Source organism: Heliconius melpomene, chromosome 13, assembly GCF_056956725.1.
Source record: "Heliconius melpomene rosina isolate 202511_hmr_F chromosome 13, ASM5695672v1, whole genome shotgun sequence".
Classification (NCBI taxonomy): Eukaryota; Metazoa; Arthropoda; class Insecta; order Lepidoptera; family Nymphalidae; genus Heliconius; species Heliconius melpomene.
The window spans coordinates 13,455,851-13,475,364 of NC_140401.1; the positions used below are offsets into that span (position 1 = coordinate 13,455,851).

Consider the following 19,514-nt stretch of genomic DNA (forward strand, 5'->3'; position numbering starts at 1 on the left):
AAGTGGGGACTGAGCACTTCCCTCTACCTACCCTGCGGTGTATAGGATACACCGTGAAACTGATTTAATATATTTTTTTTAATTATTACTATGGTCACTCAATTTATTAAATATAGGCAAATGAAATACATATATCCATACCTATATTATCCATACCTATATTATAAATTCGAAAGTAACTCTGTCTGTCTGTCTGTCTTTTACGCAATCAGGGCCAAGCCGCTAATTTAATTGTAATAAAATACTCATATAGAGATACTTGAGGGTCCCGGGAAGAACATAGGATACTTTTTTTTCTCATATTTGTAATATTTTCGATATATAAAATAATTTTTAAATTTAATAATTTGACATGCAATTTATTCCGCCATGTTAATAACAACCGTCGTTGCTAAGCAACGATTTGCAAAGTTTGTTGTTAGAAAACGTCACTCAAAATGAGCTTGCTTAACGCATCTCTCTATTTGCAAACTGAAAATAATTTCATAAATATATTTAACAAATATTCGTATAGTTCAAGCGGGCGTAGCCGCGTTCGGGTCCACTAGTTTACTATAAATTATTTTTAAAAATTGACAAAAGGGAAGAGCCTTCGTTTGGCGCGCGCTTATATTGCTTGCCCCTAACAAATGCAATTCATGCAATGTATAGCTTACGCTATAACTAAAGTATGAAATCACATACGCCCAGCTATTTCACTGGTGTCGTACAACTTGAGAGCAACATAATATATTTTAGAGTTTCGTAGCTTAATGGCGAAATCGGAACCCTTATAAATTCGTCATGTCTGTCTATCCGTCCGTCCGTATGTCACAGCCACTTTATTCCGAAACTATTGGGACTACACAATTGAAACTTATTAGGTAGATAGATGTATTCTGTATAACCGCTTTACGATTCTTATACAAAAATAATAAAATATTAATATTATCCTACATGGAACTGAAACTATTTTTTTTTTTAAATGTCATTGAGGTACCTAAATATATATTTTTTAAAGTTCCAAAGATCAATGTTAAAATGTATGACTCAGAATTGGCTACTTTTTTATAGTACTATATTCAGATATTTTTTATAAATTATTTTATAATTACCGATCTAGACTAAAATAATGCATATAAATTTACAATTCCGAACGGATATACTGTACTGCAATTTTATAGGTGCGGTAATTTACTCACATTAATCTTTAATTTGGCCTTACGAGTAGGTATGCTATTTTTTACCTGAAATAAAAAAAAAGCATGATTAGTTATTATTACATAAAAGAAATCTTCCTGCACGTACAATGTAAGCCCTAACTCCCATGTGATTTTTTACATATATAATTATTCAATAAGAGATTTTATTTTAAGATAACTGTGCCGTCTGCCGACAGGTTCATCAATCTCCATTTTGTCATAAAAGAGTCGGGGAAATATGTAGAGGTTTTGTAGAATATAATATTTTTTCTGCTTCCGTAGTAACTATCAAGCTATTTAAATAAAAATTGAATACCAAAAAAATATTTATGACATTTAAGAAATATATCACAAAAAATGTCGCTTAAGCACTATATCGTATATTAACCTTAGTTTCCAAATCTACATCTAACCTTATATTAGTAGGTACAAAGTTTACAAAGACATATTCTCGTTAGGTATGACTCCACTAACGAGCTGCATCCGTGGTCACGAGGGTTTAATTCGTACGACACTGCTTAGTGAGCAATTAATACAATATACGACTACACCTATTAGCACAATTACCTTATATACACAACTCTATGAATTGATGTCTCTACAGACGGTAGGTATATGAGTAATAGATGTTATTATGTGTTCATTTTATTTTTAAAGTTTTGAAAATAATAATTTAAGTAGTTGCACTTGAATCCAAAATTGTAGATTGCACAAATTAATTATATTAAAAGGCAGCATAGGTTCGTAGTGAATCAGTTTGGGTGTACGAAGTGTGATGTTAAACTTGCTCTTAGGTATCGTTATTTTATATTTTATAAGTATACAGAACACTTCTACATACAGAATCCTTGTACAGAATCCTTGTAGTGGAGGCCAGATAATTTTACAAATGTAGTATGTTCATATACCAACATATAGTCTGGGTATTTCTGTACCCCAAAAAACTGAATATAACATTTTAATAATATTACATACCTAAAGCACCACTAAAGTAAACGAATAAACAATAAAATATTGAAATAGAACATAATATAATATATGAAAACCAGTCATGTTTCTAATCGTTATTACACACATAGCGGATATTCCCAAGCAACGAGCCTGGCGGATGTCGATGCAAGCCGCAATGAGCATGGTCTTATTACGCAACTAATATCAATTGACTGTTTCTAATTTTACAACTCAGCCGGCCATACGATACTAGTTATGATTTATTAACATCTCTGTATTTAGCTTGTAGATTAGTAATTGTAACTATCTTTCGAATTGCATTAATAGATATTATTTAAAGCCATTTAAATATATAATTTCTAATCTCTTTTAATAATACAAAAGTATAACCAGAGAGCATTAATAATATAATTTACAAAAGTTACCAAACAAGATCGTTGAACTAGATTTCAAAACCACGACTAACATGGATAAAGCGTTCGCATCATATTACTTGTTTAAACTTGATCATTTGGAGACGTTCTAAACCAACCAGTTCGGTGCATTATATCTTTTAAACTAACGCCATAAAAGCAAAGTGAAATAATGTTTCTAACCCAGGAACCTGTTCAAAAGTAAACCGGTTTTAGAAAAGGTAGTTTTCGCTTTGAGCTGCAGAAAACTAACACAGCGTCGGTATCGGCCATTACTGGCGTTTTTGTAATTGTTTCGTTCACTTTTTTTTGTTTCGGCCTCAATTAATGTTTTTTCTAACAAATGGGACTTTTTAAACGAAGCTTAGCTTACATAATAAATCCGTGTTTTCACTTATGTCATTAAACATTCAATATTTAAGAATTGATTCGAAACACTTGCTAAATATAAATTCCACAAGTGATAATATTTATGTGAGAATAATTACCTAACCAAAAAATAATTATTTAATCATATAAAATCATCAAAAACATCTGTTTAAATAAATTTAGGCGTATGCCATGTTTTATGTAACATTAACAACAAAGTGAGCATAACGATGCGAAACTGTATACTTTCTCAAGCCAATAATAGTTGTGGTAGCGTGCCTACTTAAACACCTGAGAGAGTTTGTTATGTAATGAAAAAATATAAACAAATGTTGTGAATAGCTGATGATGTTCTTGTGATTTTTAGAAAGCTATCAGATAGCTACTGTGAGACTAGCACCATTAGGTAGAGAGTTACCGTCGACTTCGAAACTGTCTTTAAAAAATATCCCCATCAGGTATTTAAAATCGCGCAAGATGATGTGAAATCAAAGTCAAAGTCAAAATATCTTTATTCCATAAAAATGCTTAACATTTACTTGGACATGTCATAAAAAGTAGAAAAAAAATTTAAAACAAAATAACCAATCAAAATAAATAACCAATCAAAGTTTAATCGTGATCCAATCGCACTTAAAAGCAGGAGAGACATCCCATTAACTAAATCTAGAATAGATATCTTTTGTCCTATGCTACCAAACTATCTAAAACTAAGCGAAGCCTCATGTTTCAAACATAGAACATAAGTAAATCTGCCTTGCAGGGGCGCTCATTCAATTTTGTCATATACTTTAGCTGAGCCTTTCACGTTCCCAACCTTGGGTTGTACTCTATACGTGTTTTAGTAAAATTACGAAAATCTTGAGTGAACGAGTTCGTCGAGTAATGGGAATCGAGTTGACTTTCATGACTTTTTTTTTATTTTCTTAAAGAAAAAATTGGGCCGTGTGTAAAACGTGTGTAACCGCGACGATTATGGGTTCGATTTCTACTCATGTTCATTTTCTTGCTCTGGGAACAAGGCAAAGCGTTTCGTTGATTTTCGCAACTCCACATATAATGCCTCAAAACTCGGCAGGATACAGAGTGAAACTAAAAAAAAGAAAGTATTGGGATTTACTAATCGTATGGAAGCTTAGTTTCTAGATCAGCAAGTAGAAAGACATTTTGTAATTAATAATACTTTCCATATAATTAAAATACGGCAATGCCTTCTATAACAAAAGATTCAATGGAATCAATGCTAACTAACTTTAATTTGGATACAAAAATTACAATTCCTCAGGTGCTTGCGTGTTCAACAGTGAAATATGTTTAGGCACAACACAACATTAGAGTTAAATTCTTTACGTAATCTGTTACCGCGAGGCCTCACTATGTAGCAGCCGTAAGTGTCAGAGATTGCTCGAGCCGTGAACGTGGCGTTGGTACGTGCAGGGTTAGATATATCATGAGTCGTTTCCGTGAGTTATTTAAGTGGGTAGGCTGCCTTAATCTAGGGCGGATTTAAATCACGTATTACGTCTCCCCATTAACACAGTTTCTTGACTCGTGAATTTAGAAGGGTTTCTTTTCAGTGCGTCCTTTTCATTTAGATTTATAAACTTATTTTACACCGAAACACGATCAAAATGCGTAAAACGTTATTTAGAAAAAATCAAAACGAGGACCATATTAATTATTTTTTTTATAAAGTTTATTAGCGTAAATGTTTAATGTAACAGAAAATTATAATACATACTAGTATTTACTGTGAAGATTAACAAAGGGAACAATAAACTATAACAGTCTTAGCTGGAACACTAAACAAACAAAACTGAATAACTTCAACAAAAGTGGAATTTCTAAATTCAATAAACATCGGCAACTGGATACTACAGCATAGTTTTAAGAGATTACATATATGTATTTTACTTATTATTTTTATTTTTACATATATGTACATATAAGTATGTCGTTTTATTCCTTATTTTGTATTTTCAAATAGTCATAAAATTCACATGAAAAAATATTTTTTTAGATGAATTTAAAATATTGTACCAATATATTAGTGAATATAATTTATATGTACCTAGTAATTGAATACCATATTGAAATCTTATTCGTGATAGTAATAAGCCGCGTTGCATGTTACTATGCATATGAAGGCCGATTGCAACAACAGCAAGGATTGGTGAGATTCGTTAATCTTGCAAACCGTACCAAGGACGTACGAGTTTCACGCGCCGTGAACGTTTTTTGTTGGATTTAAAGTAACATAAAAAAACTTTAAAAACGTTACGCGCACTGCTTAGTTGTTAGTAAAAGGCGGCTTACAAAAACGTGACCAAGATTTATTAAAAAAATGTATTTAAAAAAATATTCATCTTCATCTGTAAAATAACTAAAATAACTTTAAACTCAACATGAAAAGTACATCAATTAAATAAATGTTTTCGAATCAAAATTTTATTATAATTTACCTGCTAATAGTAGCATTTTATTTGTTATTATAAGTATATTTTCACTCCAATGTATTACACAAACAATTATATAAAACAAAACTTTCGAAGATATTCATAGCACTTCACATATAGAAGTGTCAGCAAGTAAAATGACACATGCGTAACCGACCTTACTCAACACCGAGTACTCAAACGAACAAAAATAAAAGAAAAAGAAGTGTAAAAATAAAAGAGACGTCTCAGTGAGTCGTTGTTCGAAGAAACGTTCCTTTTAGTATCAATTTCACACCTGCGGTCCTGTACAGATGTTCAAACAACTAGGAAAGTATTGAACATTCCACACCAGTAACAGGTAAAAGTTCTAGTTATCATAAAATTTAATAATTCTGTCTTTAGTACCTATATTATACAGTAAGTAAAATAAGAGTATTATGTGCGCTTTTTTGGTTATAAAATGATACATTTTCTTTACGATGATTACTTAATATAATCAGGTGCCAAACACGTATTGGTACACCATTTAATATTATCAACACATGTTCCCTTACAAAAAGATATCATAAATAGATGCCCCTAGACTTTTTATCGCCCATAAACCCACATGCAGTCGCTCGGCTCTCGATAGATCACGTTCATATAGGGAAGTTATTTTAACTTTTTTTACCTTTTAGCTTAGAATGAACGTTTCAAAGGAATTTGTATTATACGAGCTATAAAGTTTTCCATTATATGAGACATTAATGTGTGTTAAGTTAGTATAGTCATTAACTAACGTCCTAAATGACTCCAACATAGTAATGTTAATAATGAAAGTTTTTAATAAAGATCTTAAGGAATATTTTTACGATAACAAAAATCACACATATATTACCCTAACGTCAAGGTATATAGCGACTAGGTATATTGGTATGGTCGTAGGAGTAATAGTACTAGGCAAACACACAAGATTTATAACAGCGGCCGAAGGCGTATGGGAGCAATCACGAAGATTTGTAACTGTACACGAGACGACTGGATAGGCCCACTAAAAAGCTGTTTTACTAACCGCCTACTTCTCAGAATGTTGTTAAAATGACGCTGCAACACTCAAACTTTTAAAAGCTTTGTATTTTTTATTCTTCCGGTTTATTTCCGTGAAGACGTCTTGATATTTCACCTATTTTTAGGTCATATCACGTTACAGTAAAATAATAAGAACTTTTCAAATATACTGTACTGTTATAACAAAACATCTTAATGTTTAACGTGAAATTCAAAGAATATTTTACTAATATTACTCTAAATGAAGAGAGTTGCAACATAATGTAATGACATCGCCACAACGACCTAATGGAAACACAAAAAGAAATAAGAGTTCTTTGAACCTCGGGCGCGGGTTTTATCAGCGAGCACATCTCGGTTAGATTGGCTAAGCGTGAATCAGCTCGATTCAGACCATTAACATAATCCTGCTGGCTAAAATCAAAAGAACCCCTCTATAAAACACCCCCTGCCCTAACTCAAATCTGAATCAGTACCTAGGGAATTAAGATGTTCTGTATTCAACTACGTTCATATGTACGTGAAACTGTAATTGACTTATAGGATTAATATTTATTTTTGTTTAAGTAAAATATATATAAAAATATAATAGCAGATGTTGTCCAAGATGTAATTTTTAATTTAGCTTCTACAGATATAAGAACAAAGGAATCTAATTCAATTTGACTCTGTAACTTGATGTTTAATTGACTTTTGAAAACCATGAATAAGGAGAACAACCACTGTACAAAGTTTTTCAATTTCCCAAAGAGAATAGACTTAAAACATAAGTATAAATTTAAGTAATGATATTTTTAAGATGATTTATTTAGCATAAAACATAGAAAATATCAATAAGTGCTTACGTAGTGGTATCTATATCAAATTTTGTGCCCAAATACGTTAACTTTGCCGCGTTTAAAAAAAAGAAGAAAGAATAAAAGAGTCTGATTTAATGCTCCCTTTGAACGATAACGGGATACAAGGCTGACTACCTCCATAAAAGTACCCGCATTTTATCGAAGTTCGTTATCGGTCGCATCTCGACCAGTCGTACACCGTCAGCAGTATGCGCCGGACGTGAATTACGTTGCCTTTATGCTTGAGGTACAGTGCATGGTAAATCTGATAAAACTCCACTCAGCCATTTATTCGTTTCAATTTGCAGTGTAGCTTGCATTGTTTATTGTTCCTTTTGTTGATTAAAAATATATTTATTTATTGTGAATTTATTGGTAGGTAGTATTGACACATTTCAAGAACATTATTTACCTATTAAAATTATCGCACTCCGTTGAAAAAATATATTTTTTATTATATAACAAAAATTACGATTTTAACGCATATCACAACTGGGTCTGGTTTTGTCACATTATTTAATTAAAAATAAAAATTTTAAGCGAGCGGGAGAATATATATTTTTAATATAATAGTAAGTTTTGTGCTTACTTTTTTAAATTTTAATTATATTACTATAAAGACATAATATAATTTTTGAATTACTATGTATAGCAATGCATTTGTAGTTTTAAAAGTAAAACCTATATACACATTTTTCCTCAATATTCTGAAAGCCGTGGAGACGGTCTAGTTAGACAGGATTATTATTTCTGCACTTGAAAATGCACCCCTGCTATTATGAATGTTATGTCAATACTGACTCTGTGGCTTTCTTAATAAAAGTGAAAATAAGGAAAAATGGAATGTCACAGCACACATTGGTGGCAGGGGGCGAGAACCCCTTGGTATCGCTGGGGATTATTGGTATATCTCTTTACAAAGCGTTAGGTTTCCTGATAAGCCGCCATAATCTTTGCAACTGTTTTGTCTATATCGATAATGGCCTTTTATACTTCCGCTACTACAGATTATATTTTATCTAAACTTTGTTATGCAAAATAATAAGTATAAAACCTAAAAAGATCTATAAATCTTTAACTAAGTTTAACCGTCCGCAGCATCTTGTGTCAAAGTTCGAAAACTGGATAGTTCAGCAACGGTCATCTCGCATGATAATAAATGATGTACGCACACGGCACAACCCTGTGCTTTTCGGTGACTCACAGGATAGACAAATGACTTTGCATGACGAGCGGGCCCCTGTCAATTAGTTTCATGTCGGATTTCATGCTTGACCGAAAATTGGGAAGCAAATTTTCATTAACCAGTATATCTACACGTTCAATCGAAAATCAAATTAAATTTTGTGTATAGACGGAAATTTTGTAAGGATTGTGTTAGGTTAAAAGTAGATTTTACAAAGAAAATTCCATTATAAAACAACTCTCGTACTTTTATGATCTAATAAAATAATAGATAATTGAAGGTAACTTACCTTCTTTTCCAAAGTATGTACGAGACAATCTGATTGCATTAGAAAATATGAGCCAACCAATAAGATAGCATAATCCGATTAACCTTCGACAATGTAACGCTCATCGGCTTTACAAAAGAATAGGGGATCAAGCCACACCGAAACTAATGCTTAGAAAAGTATGAGAGAAGAATTGTGGCTTTCATTATGGACCACGTTTATTCAATTTCCAACGGGAACCATAGCTTAGTTGAATTTTATTCATAAATATCTAGACAACATCTCTAAGCCTTCTTCAGAGAGAATACATTCAGAATATTTTTTGTTGTGTAAATTTTTGGTTAGAGTAGATCCAGCTCAAGGTTAGTTACACCTGAGAGATTTGTGATCAATGCCACATCAGCTTTACATTGTTTACCATCGAATTATTCAGCATTATTCTCAAGTCCTCAGATTTACATCACAAGATGTTGTGAATGTAGAAATAAATTATGACAATGTCGTCGTTTCAAAAGCATTCGATGTCTATAATATAAAATACGTTTTCTTTTCACGATTTAACTGTATTCATATTTTTATTACTTTTTATATAATCATCTGAAATTATATTGAAATATTAGTTATAATAATCAACAAAATTTACTTATATCATAAATCATATTAGGCAACATATATTATATACATATATTTCACGTACATATTTAGTGGGGTGAGTGTAAGCTAAACTAACAAGGGCGCAATATTTCTTATTAATTTTGTGTCAAAAATGCTCCCTCTCCTCCTTAATAATGTGCGTCGTAACGCAATGGAATATTACATGGTACACGTTACGTACAAGACCGCCGCTACTTCCTGAAATTTATATAACAACCGCCAGTGATAACTTTTAATATATTATCTTTGACAAAAACATTGTTTCAAATATGGTTAATCTATATATATAAAAGGACTTGTCCTCACTGACTGAGGTAAGACGCACGCACAGCCGTAACCGCTGGTGGTAGAAACGTGAAATTTGGACAAAAGTTTACTTTCGTAATCTGGACATCCACTAAGAAGGGATTTTGAAAAATTTTAACCCTAAAGGGGTGAAATAGGGGTTCAAAGTTTGTATGGAAAAAATTTTAAATCGGCACCGATTTTTATAAAATTTGAAATTTAGATTTTTAAAAGTATTTAATTGAACACGTGTTTCATCGTTTTCTAGAATTCTCCCCCTAAGGGTGCAAATAAGGGGTTGAAAGTTTGTATAGAATTTTTTTTAAATCGGCACCAATTTTTATAAAATTTGAAATTCAGACTCTTAAAAGTATTTAATTGAACACATGTTTCATAGTTTTCTAGAATTCTTCCCCTAAGGGTGCAAATAAGGGGTTGAAAGTTTGTATGGAAAAATCTTTAAAATGCCACCGATTATTATAAAATTTTTAATTTAGACTCTTAAAAATATTTAATTGAACATGTGTTTCATGGTTTTCTAGAAATCACCCCCTAAGGGTGCCAATAAGGGGTTGAAAGTTTGTATGGAAAAATCTTTAAATCGCCACCGATTTTTATAAAATTTGAAATTTTGACTCTTAAAAATATTTCATTGAACACATGTTTCGTGGTTTATTAGAATTCACCCCTAATTACGCAAGCGAAGCTGCGCGCGTCCGCTAGTGTGATATAAAAGAAAACCTCAATCGAATGACAATAACGAGAAATCTTAGGTAGTACACCTTAAATTTTTTTCTTTATCAAATTATAGCTAATAAATAATTATGAAGAGAATACATAGATTATTATATATATTATCATATCATATATATACATAGTCATATATATATATATATATATACAAGAGTAAAAAAGGAAAATATGTTTATTAAACTACTTACATAAAAGTAAAATTTGTGTAATAATTGGTAAAATTTTGCATTACAGATTAAAATTATTAAAGGCGCTTTCCACAAAACGACAGGAAATAAACTTTCTTAAACAGTATATTAAAGTAAAGGATTATTTTACTTTGGCTGGAGTTTTGTCAAGTTTCAAGGTAGTAAAAGTTAAAATAAAGGAACTTTTCTTACAAAGGAAGGGTTGTGTAGCCGACGGTAAACAAATTTTAACGGATGAGAAAAATTCATATAACAATAAAATATATTAAAATATTATTGATTAATCGTAATAAGAGAAAGAATAACATTTGACAATTACGTACGCGCCATTCGGTTCCAATAGAGTATGTAATTGACCAGTTTAGCTTTAGTTTAAATATCCTTAAATATTATACTACCTTCCGTTTATTTATTATGAATATTAGATATTTTGTGTATAGTTATTTTGATTGTATTTTGAAGATAACATTATTAAAGTGAGAACTTTAATAATGTTATCTTCAAAATGTTCATCAAGTTTTTAACAAGTAACCAAAAATCTATCTTAAGGAAAAAAGGAACCAATTTATTGTATAGTAAGGTTGGGGCAGGGTGGCAGCACCACACCCTCTCCCTCCCCTAGGGAGATACTCGGTACTAGGAGGTTTCCCTTAGTAAACACTTTAATATAGCATCGTGCAATTCGTTCGTCCATTTCCGAGAGAAAAGGACGCGGACAAACGTTAGCATTTGAAAAAATGTTTCACATTACTCGCTGCATCGCGAAATGGAAATGTCACTCTGGTAAGAATATATACGGATAGTTTTGAATTTCAATCACAAAACATTTGTTCGTACGAAAAGAAAAATATTTTCTCTAGATAGAGGATATTTTTAAGGACCTTTTATATAACGTGAAGCGTTATGTAACAAAAATTACATAGGTAATTAGACTGGCAGAATAATTTGAGTATTTTAAAATAATCGGGTTTAAAGACATACAATTTTCCATAGCGCCATAATGGTGTTTTATAAAATGTTTTGACATCTATTTATCCTTTAACGTTCGGTCAAATATAAGGAGTTGGGAGGCCGATAACAATATTGAACTTTGTCATAAGTACTTTTGTTTTTTTAATAATTTATTAATTTAACACATGTAGTATGTAAAATAAAAAAAACATTGAATGCTGTCAATCACAATTGAAGAATCAAGCAGTCATTACATCGTATTGTGCCGTGATGTGAAAGACTTGCATCAATGGTCGAGATAATGAGTCTCCAAGACTCCACCAAGTAAAATACGCCCACACTTGTCACTTATCTGACATTTAGTGTGAAAGTAAAAACTTTTTTTTTTGTGATGGTATTGGTGGCCATGTTATGTATGATTTATCTAGAAAGACAAATTAATCTTATTCTAATTTACTATCAAAGACAGACATTCTATATGATATTCATATTCAGTTATTATACTTTAGTACAGTTTGGTAAAATTAAAGTTAATTACAAAAAAAGAGGGTAAAATTTCGTCTAAATTTTTCAAGCGCAGTAGAATGAAAACTCCCGTTTCTTGAATATCAGAACGCTTTGACATGTTATCCAAAAGGTTCATGTTCAATGCAAAAACTTTAATTGAATATTATATGTAAAAAGGCATGAATTACTTTTCGTACAGAAAGCATGGTTAGCTTATCAATAGATGGTGCCCTGACTCTACAAATCTGTATAGGGTAATGAACTCCATAGAAGGAATGAGGAGTATAACGGCAGTCGTATATACCTGCGTAGCTACATATTATATCCGTTACGCGCATTATCACGTACACTTTGTCGCATTAAGCGTTGTTATCCACGTCGTCACGTCATACTGAGAAAAGCTTTCTTTTTTTCATAAAAACTGTCTTGGAAAAAAAGACTTTTACATGCCACTGGAGATACTCTTTGACAAGTTAGAGTTCTTTTGTTATGACTTTCCAATAATAGGATATTCATATTGAGTGGTTTAATTTTACATTCTTTTTTTGCTGTTGCAAAGTTGCTAAGTAATAAAATTAAACGATTAGGTTAACTAATAAAATATTTAATACAATACATTTTATGTATAATGTAGTAGGTATTGGTACCAGTGTGTGTTGCCAGTGTTAACATATGGCGCTGAGACGTGGTCCTTCACTGCAAGCCTTATCCACAGGCTCAAAGTGGCTCAGCGAGCGATGGAGAGGGCTATGCTTGGTATTTCTCTACGCGACAAAATTCGTAACGATGAAATCCGTAGACGAACGCGGGTTACCGACATAGCTCTCAAAATTTCCAAGCTGAAGTGGCAATGGGCAGGCCATATTGTCAGGAGGGCCGACAACCGATGGGGAAGAAAGGTCCTCGAATGGCGACCACGTCTCGGCAAAAGGAGCACAGGCCGCCCTCCAACCAGGTGGACCGACGACCTTAAAAAGACTGCGGGAATCCGCTGGATTCAAAGGGCGCAGGACCGGACGGAGTGGCGAGAATTAGGGGAGGCCTATGTCCAACAGTGGACGTTGAAAGGCTGATGGATGGATGATTGCTAAAGTAAATAACATGCAGGTATCAGCTTATGTTAAGAAAATAACTATGTTTTGCTGCCTTTGTCCAAAAGAAAATAAACTTTTTTACTTGGAATATATAAAATAAATATAGTATAGTATAAATAAAATTTTAAATATTCAAAAATTAACATATCGTAACACTTATTTATTATTTAACGACGGAAATGAAAGTATTATTAATATAAATAGAAAATCAACATCAACATCAATATCACAATACCTAATACCACCTTTAAGTATTCATAAAATATATATATTTTAAGAACATTTCAAACGTTAGACAATATTACAATATTAAGTATGTATTTTCCTATTAGTTACAAGTCTGTATTAAAATGTATACCTAAATAAATTGGATTCTTTTGTTTTATTCAATCTTAGATCCTCCCGAGATTGATACTATAAAGGTTAAAAGATCAAAAACCATAATCAAAATATATATTCGTATACGCCAACAAATAAACAATAAAGATTTCTGTGTCTAATCTGTGGAAACTAGATTTATGTAACGTTTTGCGTTTTATAGCTCAATAATTACTAAACCATTTTCTGTTTTATAAGCAAAGCGTAAAAAAACTAAACAAAAGTTATAATTAAATATACAAGAAAGACATTTTTAAATAAAACCATAACTACATAATTACAGTACTGCATCCGAAGAGTCGATGTAAAGTAGAACTTCTACTTGTTCTAAAATAGATTTGGATTACAAAATCATGTCTGTTCTAAATCGCTGAGTAATTTTAAATCTCGACAATCTATACTTAATTTATACAAAATCGTAAGTACTTTAAAGTATTTGTGGTATGATATATTATTTTAAAATAAATCTTACGTTATTAAATTACAGAGTATTGTATTATATAGAATATCTATTATAATATTAGTTTTAACTTAATCATAGCGCTCTCGTTTGGACAATATAGATTAACCAAATAAAAATATATCTAAATCTCTCGACTCTCAATAAACTTTGGGGATATCAAATACAACGTAGCTAGTAGGTTGAATCAACGGCAAAGGAAAATAGGGGTACAGTAAATATGGGCTTATTTATAAATAGCACTTCTGAAAGTATCATACGGAATAAAAAGCTCGACATAAATATTTCATCTCCTCGAAACGGGGATCGAATCCACAACCAGTCGATTGTACAGACACACATTGTACCCCCGCGCCACTGGCCTCAATTTTTTGTCGTCACCAAATAATTTAAACAAAAGGTCATACAAACCATGCATAAAACCTAAACAATCGTGTAAAGGTCCCAGGCCCGTCTCGTTACTAGGATCATTAACCCCTATATGATACTATCAGGCACACATTTAATCGATTATGATTGTAATTATTTTATGCGACACATAGCATGAAGCTAACGTCCTAATTAAAGGTAATTGCCGTTGATTTTGTTGTTAAGTTAAATTTGATTTCAGTATTTTTTACAATGATTTCTATGTCTTTATATTGTCTCAATTACCAAGTTCACAATGGGACTCCTAGGATATATTATTTACATTTTAATGATTCAGATGATAAGTGCCCTAAAAGTCGTAGTTGTAGGTTCATATACTATATGAAAAATTATCTGTAGTCAAATTCTGTGTGGTTCTTAAAATACAACTCTTTTTTTTTTATAGTTGTTTTTTGTTTTTATATAGACTAGAAGTGGACTGTGTAATGATTTAATATTTGGCTCTTTGTTTTTCAAGGTATTATGAGAAATATAAAAATATTAATCTGTTGAGCAAAAAGTAACAAAAAAAGCTGCATCTCAACCTTCGTTTGTTATAGGTATGGCTAAAACCAAAGAAAATCTTAACATAACACTAAAAATGCGAATCAGTTAATCACGAAAAATTCCGCACTTAAAATTAAAATGTATTTCATTTTTTGGCATTCATAATAAATAGAGTTATAAATCAGTCGGTAGCAAATTCCTTGGCCTGGATATAAACAAAAAATATGTTACGGTATTAACTTTTATAACCGCTAAAGGTGGAAATGATTAGTTCAAAATAAATAAATGAAATGTTATCGTACATTCTGCAAATAGGAAAAGTAAGAATAAACATATATTTAAGATAAATTACTGCAAATCATAGTTATATTTGCTTAAAAAAAGATAACCTAAATAATTGTTTTAACAACGAAAAATATACTGAAGGAGAAATCAACAGTATTCAAATTAATTATTCATACTGAAAATCACGTTAATATATAAGCATGATACAAAAAATACGTCTAAAGTCTAGACGAAATACATATTTTCACGAACATATTCTATGAATCAACTTTCGTTTTCAATGAAATTTTATTTTTATATGTATATTCCATGCAAAGATGAAATTTATGGTCATTACTAATTAGTTTCTGTTGTTTTTTATTCAGGTTAATCATAATGTATGTAATAAATTACCTGAAATGTTAATAGTTGGTAAATTACAGAAACTTTGTTTTTATACGAATATATTAGTAACTACGTAATTTTAGGCCAGTCCTAGTAAACTATATCCAAATATGCCACTTAAATATATATTTTATTATTCCATTAATTTGATTTCTATTACCCATATCTCTGACATAGTAAAATATACATTAAAAATTACGCATGTCACCTTGAAATGACCCTGCCTACACACAAAACTCACTTCTTTTGTCTGTTTAACACAATGCCATTCATTCTCTGTTAAAAGAGAATGTGTTAGACATTGGCCGAATATAAACTTCAAAGGGGTATAATAAATTTATTATGAAACATTTTAAAAATTAAACACTTATACATTTTTTTTAGTATCCATATTATCGTAAATTAGACAGTTTTGTATTGTTATTGAAATTATTAGTAGATTTCCTACTGTCTTTCCAGATGGATGGAAAGCTTATGAGTAGACAGTAGATACCGAGACAAAGGACGATCGACTCAATGGTCACGAGCTACATCGATCAACATATTGGCTTTTATTAACCTTGTGGCGAATGTTCGGAAAATGAGACGATCTTTTAATATTTGGCCAATATTACAAAAATAAATCTTCAACGTACTTATACTAAGTATGTACCAAAAGTATTTACATTTTATTAAAGTATAACTAACCGACGACATATATATACGCCTACATTTCAATATAATATTCGGGTTGGATTGGTGAAAAATGTTTTACTCTTACCAAACCGACCGAGTGACTTCAATTATTATTTACATATATAAAATCATTTCCCACTATTTTATAACTTTATGTACAAGTTACACATTTCGTAGTATCTATTAAAACCCAGTAAGTTTGTATGTCAAGTTTTAATAGGATAAAGCTCAATTGAATAAGTAGGTACATAATTAATAGCTTTAATAATATTATACTTCTAGTATAATACTTCATTTGAAAGAAGTGAAGAGAGGACGGAATGCAATTTCAGCGTGAATGGTAAGAAATTAGAAAAAAATTATGAGGATATATTTGGATAGATATAGATATTTGGGAAGTATGTTTAGTAGAGATGGAAGATACGAGATGGATGTGGAAGGGCAGATTGCTGTCGGTAACAAGGTTAACGGGGCCTTAGCTCCATTGATGACACTGCGAAACCTGGTTTGGCCGTATACAATGCTGTGTTGGTACCGACGTTGTTATACGGCAGCGAAACGTGGGTATTACAGAAGAAGAATGAAAGAAAGATGAATGCCGTGGAGATGCGATCTCCTCGTAGGATATGCGGAGTCAGCTGAGCTGATCGAATCCGCAATGAAGAGATACACAGAATGGCAGGTACTAGCGAAGATGTCACAGTGAGAATGAAGAAGAACGTTCTCAGCTGATTTGAGCACGTCGAACGAATGAGTGATGAAAGACTGGCAAAAAAGATCTATAATGGAAAAGTGAGCGGTAAGAGAGGTAGGGGGAGACCTCGGTTCACTTCGAAAACACTGTATCAAAGATACTGGAAGATCACGTAAAAAGCATGAGGATCCCACAGAGGGCAGGTACGAAGAAGTTGAAGAGAGTGGCGAAGGGGAAAGAGGAATGTACAGATTGTGGCGTTTGGGGCTCCATTCTCTCTGTCTACCCTGCTAGGGATAAAGGGTGAATCTTAGAAGTTAGTATAATGTTATTACACATACATATGTGTAATAACATTATACTAACTTCTAAGATCATATTTCTATGTAAATTAGTGATTAGTAAAATTTCACATCTCATAGTTATGTTTAATGCTAACTTCCATCATGTTTAAGTTAAATACACACAGGTATCTAAAGAAACAAATAAAGCTGATGTATAAGTAACACTAAATATTGACTTTTTATTAAATATTGATTTCCTACTTAATTGTACTAATATTATAAATGTGAATGTTAATTTGTTTGTTACATTTTTCTCGGCAAAACTACTCAACCGATAATCATGAAACTTTTGACATAAATATTCATATGGTAGTTTTGTTCTTTATTTCTTGTATTATTTACATTGGATGTGTCGAGTTCAGGCAGACAGCAAAGAACATCTTGACATATTGCTATCTTTCTGTACACCAAACTATGCGCAGCATAACCTCGCTTTAACATAGAAATTAGCTATTATTTTAATATTATTAAAAAATTACACATACAAACACATTGAAATCAAAAATCAAATAATGGTGTTTTATATCAACTCAGGAGATACAAGACAAAAATAATTTTGAGGCTGTTGTGGTTCAGTGTCACAGCATCAGACTTTAAACTAGACAGTTGGTAAGTTTGAGATTCCCACTATGGAAAATGAACTATTTTAATTTCCTCGCTCTGGTAACATGACATGTTCCATAGCTCAACAAACAATACAGTCTCCAATTTGTGGAGAATTAAATGTCTTAGCAGCTAAGGTTGTCAAACTGAATGAAAATATTCTTAGAAGTGACTATTTTAGAATTAAACTTTGAATTACATTGCCCCTTAACAATGTTGAAATATAGCACGGTGGCCATGGATATGCCATGGTCAAGTCAATTTTGTTATTATTTTTCAAATTATATACATAAAACATATGAAAGAATAATATATGATTATAAATATGAGAAAATATCTTACTGTATAATAAAAAAGCTAACAAACGAAAATATTTATATAAAATATCTAAAATATTGACAATAAATTTTGTTATTTATTTGAATGATTTAAGAATTCTAGCAGGATTAGCAGTTCCTGCACTATAATATAGATGATACTGTATATACTTTTACCGATTCTCTGAAATCACTTATCACTTTTATATAATTTATTGTTTCTGAAAAGAAAATAACTCACAATTATTAATTAATTTTATTGAGAATTAACTTTTTATCATAAGTAGGTCAAAGTTATACAGATTTGTTTTCTATTAATACATATCAAAATATGTACGAATTTTCACTAATGACACTCTTATACATATCATTAAAGCAATGAATTTTAATTCACACGTAGCCAAGACAAATTTTGCCTGCGATCAATCACGTCTCAATAAGAGAAAGGAGATGGCATAAAAAATAAACAAAAAAAATCATTATAAATTAATTGTAATGTTCAAGTTAATAATTACCTTATCTCCTGGAATGTTTTTGGCCGACATGGTGCGTCACCTTCCAGTCCCTCTACCCGACGTCGTCTTGAGGACGATTTATCCAAAGAAAGGAGCTCAATGTTGCTGCGGCAGCCCAGCATACGACACAAAACACTTCACTTTATCAATCACTCGGCCATCATCACAGATAGAACGTCGCATTAAAACTATAAACACAATAACCGAGCCATCGTTTGGCGTCGTAATCAGCACAATTTCCCATTTAGATTCATCGGTACAAATAATTTTTCATATCACAACACACAAACACAGCGACTGACAGAAGCAAACTTGATTGAGGTTGACGGAAAATGGCGAGGGATAGTTGCTGCTTCCCCTCTCGTCCCTCGTATGTATATTCTATTTACTAGTTTGTAAAGCTATCTACAAGATGGCAGCACTCCGTTACTTTTTACGAACGTACGAACGAATTTTATGTACCTTGTGGTAATTTCGTTAGCAAAACGTAATATAGATGTCATTAAATTTATTTTATACAAATGATAATTTTAATATAAAAATAATATGATTTTACTTTTGCATAGAAGATGATATAAAGAATTATCAGAAGAATTTTATTAGCTTAACATTTTGTAAAACGCCAAAATTTTAAAAAATTTAATATCAAAATACAAATAGAAATCATAATCAATAAGATAATATCTAAAATAATGTTAGTATTACTAACATATGTATATATTTAATTATAGCATTCACAATTAAAAACTACTTATACATCTTACCAGAAATAAATATAGGTAATATCATCTGCTAGTCAGTTTACTATATAGTTAAGTAT

At 31.4% G+C, this 19,514-nt stretch overlaps 1 protein-coding gene across 1 annotated transcript in view; it reads right to left on the minus strand.

Moving 5' to 3' along the window:
* UBL3 (ubiquitin like 3) overlaps positions 1–19,045 on the minus strand; it is a 110,569-nt gene extending 91,524 nt beyond the window's left edge. Inside the window, exon 1 of the mRNA XM_085196660.1 lies at positions 18,695–19,045. Coding sequence (XP_085052786.1) covers positions 18,695–18,724 — 30 coding nt within the window. The 5' untranslated portion in view covers positions 18,725–19,045. The remainder of the gene's footprint in view (positions 1–18,694) is intronic.
* Between the last annotated feature and the right edge of the window lie 469 nt (positions 19,046–19,514).